At 38.9% G+C, this 5573-nt stretch overlaps 1 protein-coding gene across 1 annotated transcript in view; it reads right to left on the bottom strand.

Annotated features, from left to right (window-relative positions):
• Positions 1–5573, bottom strand: part of SCN3A (sodium voltage-gated channel alpha subunit 3) — a 127337-nt gene that overhangs the window by 76334 nt on the left and 45430 nt on the right. The window contains exon 4 of the mRNA XM_045298937.1: positions 1213–1331. Coding sequence (XP_045154872.1) covers positions 1213–1331 — 119 coding nt within the window. The remainder of the gene's footprint in view (positions 1–1212; positions 1332–5573) is intronic.

Raw genomic sequence — 5573 nt, 5'->3', positions numbered from 1 at the left:
TAGTTCTTTAAGGGACGGTAAGTAGGCATAGAGAAGCCTCAGTGGTGTGGTTGTTACATCTTGGGCTGTTAACTGCAAGATTAGCTGTTGGAAACACCAGCTCTCTGCAGGAGAAAGATGGAGTTACAGGCATGGAAACTCACAGAGGCAGTCCTATCCTGTCCTATGGGGTCATTATGAGTCAGCGTCAACTGGATGGCAGTGAGTTTTGAGTGAACATAAGCATAAAGGAAATTACTACTTTTTTGCTGTTGAGTTAGTGTTAAATCTGATCTTCTAATTTCCAGTTTAGACTGTGGAGAAATCGAACAAGTCCTCTACTTGTCTACCTGTGTCTAGTCCATATCATACCAAAATATCCCACAGTTGAGCACCAATTGGGAAGCCTTTCTGAAAGTGGGTGGCACAATTTCTCTTAGAATCCTAATCCAGACTTCAGGAACATTTATCCTTATTTTCATGTGATTTATTTTATTTTAAAATAAATACCTGTCAATACCTTCCAATACCAACTCATAGCATGAAAGAATTTAGTTGCACCTGAAGGTTATTGAGCACCTCCTCCTCTATCTAGTCTTTCCGTTTTGATTTAGGCCTTTGAGTGTGCCTTTTTAAAATGTCCATTCTTGAGCACTCACTGAGAAGATCATCTGTTTATTTTATCATTGCTTACCTGAGAATGTTCTTGTAGCCCACACCAGTTCATCTCTTGTGTAAATACATTTTCAGTACCATCCTTATATTCTTAAATTCATTAACTTTTTAATATATTTTGAAACAAGGCACAGAAGACCATTGTTGGAGCTTAATAAAGATTTAGCAACTGTATGAATTAATGAATAAACTAGGTGCTGGAGAAACAGAGCCAATTAGAGCACAAACATTTGTTAACATACATCATAGATTCTGTTTCTTCAGCAATGGCTATGCGTGATATAACTGGCTATGTGTGTATGTATGATATAAAAGTATGCTGTTGTCCCTACTACTAAAATTCATTTCATTTATATAATCCCTATCATGATTATATTTTTACTGTAGAATAGTCATCCTTTGATAATCTTGTTAGAAATAGCAGACCAATGAGCACAAATTAAACCAACAGTGGTGCTATTCATTTCAGACTATTGTGCATGTTTAAAATAAGAATGGCATTTTTTTCAAAACCAGTAATTAGAAACAGCATTTAGACAATCCACATGAAAAGGATATGAATGTACCAAAATCTTAATAGCAATTTTTCTAACAGGGTTTAGTGGAGTTAAGATATACAAGGCAGAAGTGGCACTGAATCGAAAAATTGCCTTCCCTTTATTCAATACTATAAAAGTCTGAAAGAAAACATATGAGAGATAGAAATTATGAAATTAGGCATGTGTTTTATCAGAGAGCTTACATACATGAAGAATTTTTTACTGTGTGCAAAATAGTTTAAAATTCAAGATTGATTTGATTCAAATAGTTCATTTATACAAGTTTGTATAGCACAACTATAAACATGTGTTTCCCCCACTAAGTTAACAGGTAGTTAAAAATAAAGACAAGACTTACTATTAGCTAATCTATCTCTATGTTTCCAATTTACTAATACAAATTAAGAGTCCCACACATTTCTTTTCTTTAAAAAATATATTTTTAAAACAAGTTGTAAGGCAGCTTTACAGATTCCAATTCTATTTAAAGATTCCCATCTGTCTCCATATTTGGTAACTTTTAAAATTAATCTATATCCATTGCCAAATATAATCATTTATAAATATTTCAAATATATCAATTCTTTTTAACTCCAATATTTATGATGGCTTCCCATTGTTCCGGAAGTACTTCTGTTTTGAAACCATAATCTGCTTTTCCCAAGTCTACAGAAATGCTGATAATACTGAGAAGGGACAGTTGCATTGTAAATCAAGCTAGAAACAATACCTCATTTCTTAAGGCATTCTGTGCTAAAATCATACCACCTGAACTCTAGAATCGTGAATTTAGCGTTTATGCTTCAGCAATTGTGGGGGGAGGTCAGATGCTTACAGGCATCCTCTCTGAGGTTGATCAGTTGCTAGACTGCAGTGGGCCCCGCTCCCTGCTGTTAAGGACAATGGACAGGTCTGTAGTCATAGACTTAGCTCCTGTAGGTGGGGTTCACACCCTACTGATAATGGTTCCTATGGAGATCCAGCTGCCATCCTGACTCTAGGATCCGCCCATCTTCACATGTATACCCCCAATCCCTCCTCTTTCTATTGCATGTATGTCCCTAGACCACCCCCTCTCACTGCTGTATAACCTATCGTGCAACCCCTTCCTGTGACGTTTGTCTACCTGTAATTAGTGGGCTTGCATGCCCCCAAAGGTATATAGGCCTGAGTTAGCAGTAGCAACCTCTCTCGCTCCCTCTCACTCAGCTCCTCCTCTCCTCTCCCATCCTCGCTCCCTTGTTCCCTTGTTCCCTTGCCCTCCTTCCTTTTCCCCTCTCTCCAGTGGACCATCAATCAGGGCTGAGGTGAGCATGCTACCATGAAATGTGTCTGACTCCATTATTGCAATATCTCTTCTATATCTCATGCTTTCAATGACTTTATTATAATATTTTTATATCTCAACCGTACAATTGTGCTTACTGAACCCATGATTAGTGGTGAGGGGCTGGTCCCCCCACCTCAAACCGCAAGCAATCAGTGATTACCTGCCACTTATCTCTTGGGTTATCTTTAATTTTATCCAATCGGGGCATTGCTGCTTTGGCCAACTCAATCCACTTGCCAATCACATCCATGACTTGTCAACCTCTCCCTCTGTGACCTTGAAAATAACACGCTTCATAGAATCCTAGAGTGAGGTGCTACCTGAGAAGCCATCTCATGTAAACTCCCTCCCACTACCCCTCACAATAAGGTTCCATTTAGAATGGCCCACCATTATATCAACATTTCTTAAGCAAGACTGCCTATTTGAATCTCCCAGGGAGATTTTTAGCTTGCCAATACTTGGCTCCCACCCCAGACTACCTGAAACCTGAAATTCTGATGAATGGGCACAAACATGAGTATTAACAAAAACCCTCCAAATGATTGCAGTGTGCAGTCAGATTTAAGACTCCTTGCTCTCTGGGAACGGACTTAATCATCAAAGTCACCTCCTCCATCCTGTCTTTCCAGATAAATCACACTGCCTTTGGATACTCCCTAACTGTTTTCCTTTACCAGGAAGTCAGTATATTAATTTGTACTGGTTTACATGTTGCTTGTAATTATAGTCAAGTGGCAATTTACGTTTAGGGTTTGTTCCCCTGAGGACTAGGTTAGAAGTTATTATAAGCCATTGAGTATGGAGAGCCTGCAATCTATATTTTCTACATTTCCCCCACAGTTTTTAAATTAACGCAAATAAATACTTGCTTTAATTAAATGTGGGTTTACCTTTAATACATGTATTTTATATATCCATTTACTTAATAGTAGGTTTTACTCTTTAACTAAGAGCTAGATTCCATACATTCAGGTTCACAGATAATAAGCTCTATTTGGATAGGTAGGAATATTTGTATTGTGAGTATAAAAGGCAGGAAAAGCCGTTTTTCTGCACATTACTCTTTGTATTTAAGACCATGGAATCAAGCATTAGTTTTCTTCAAGCTATAAATTTGACGGACTCTATGATGAGGTTTTAGCAAACTCGTCCTAACTAGCATTAGGATTCTCCACTGGGGATGACTGACACTGGAAAGGCGGCCTTTGAAAGCATCATGTTACTAAGGTTTGGGGGTTTCATTTTTAATTCACAGGATTAGACTATGTAATATTAGCAGTCAACACTTTTGAATCTAAGCAACTAGATCCTACCTGCAACAAAGGAGAATGAAGAAAACGAAACACTCGAGGAAGCAATCAATAATAGCCCATGACTAAAACACGTAATTAGATGGTGTCAAGCTACCACTACCATACATGCTGAGCAAGGTCACATTAGGTGGGCTGGTCTGGAATGGGTCAAATGTCGAACGAAGTTCAAATTAGAAGAGAAAGAGGAAAAGATGATGGTGACCAAATGTATGGGGCTGAAAGAAACTGGAGGAAACCCCCAAGGTGGTTGATGGCCCGAAAACAACCTTCTCACGGCAAACTCAAGACACTTCCAGAGGCTGCCTCTCACTCAAGTAATGGATGGGCCTATAAAAGACACAGTTACACTAAAAAAGACTCTGCTTCTTCAAAGAATCTCTATAGACGAGATACTATTGGAGACCCAAAGATCAACACTTGCCTCCAACCAAAGATGGGGAGGCAGGAAGAGAGAATGCACATGACTGAAAGCAGAAGTCGGGGAGGGTGGATACAGTGCAGGCGGCAGGGCAGCAGGATTGCAAGCAATCTCACAGTGTGTGATTATTGATGGGAAAACGAATTTGCTATGTACACCTTCAGCCACAGCACAATGTAATGCAGTCAAGGTCAGTCAAGGTCAGTAGTAACATATTAAAAACTTCAACATGATTTCAGTTGTGTTTAATCGTGTGTATGTGTGTGTGTTTTAATATGAATAGGGTTTTTTTGAAAAAGCAATTTCTAATGATAACATTGGAAGAGAATTTTGCTCTAAATGATCTCCCAAATCAGAGTGAACATTTTTTCATTCTTTAAACATAATACTGCCCCTCCCCCCACCCCCTTCTGTTGCGATCCCTATATAGAGTTACCAAGAGTCAAAATTGTCTCCGTGGCAGTGGGTTTAATGCCACCAAGGTGGTTGAGTCCTTTTCTTAAAGTACTTTCTTTCTTTAAGTAAAAACACTTTTAACCTTGTCGAAGTAAATCATGCTCCTGCTTCAGAATATATCTCTGCAAATGCTAACTTTGACCACTCAAGATTTCTCAGAGGAGAATTCTCCCCCTGTGTCTTAGAGGCTGTCTCACCATTATTATTGTGTGTGTGTGTGTGTGTGTGTGTGAAATAACTCAGGAATTACATTTCAAAATTGTCCCTCAATATCATACTAAGTTACTGGAATAGGTGAGTATGTATTAAATACCACCTTTCATGAAACTAAAGTCTGCATGGAATATATGGTTTCTGCCTGACAATGAGCGTAAAAGTTCATGGTTGAAATCCACCCATCATCACCAGGAAACAGGCCTTTGTGGACCTACTTCCATAAAGACTCCAGCAGAGAAACCCTATAAAGCAGTTTTCCTCTGTGAACCATGGCGTCGCCATGAGTGGAGTCAACCCAATGGCAACAAGTTAAGATTTCTTTTCTCATAGAACTAGCTAAAAAACAAAAAACACTCAAACATAGTTAAATATGTTTTGTGACTTTCAACAAAACACATTGAAGTTTTACTACCCAGTTTTACTGCTCATGTACCAGCACTATTGGTGTCACCTAGGGGATAGTTAGGAATAAAGGAACCCAGGCCTCATCACAGACCCATGGAATCAGAATCTACACTCTCACAAGATCCTTGTCGATGTATATATGCCTGCAAGTTTGAGACGCACTGCTTAAGAGTAATAGGTGGTGCCCGGCTATCAAAAGATATAGCGTCTGGGGTCTTAAAGGCTTGAAGGTAAACAAG

This window comes from Echinops telfairi, unplaced genomic scaffold (genome assembly GCF_000313985.2).
Source record: "Echinops telfairi isolate 266 unplaced genomic scaffold, ASM31398v2 ScPeMD7_4;HRSCAF=17, whole genome shotgun sequence".
Taxonomy (NCBI): Eukaryota; Metazoa; Chordata; class Mammalia; order Afrosoricida; family Tenrecidae; genus Echinops; species Echinops telfairi.
Note: the sequence above shows the minus strand (reverse complement) of the source record. Positions and strands in the feature narration are given on the sequence as shown.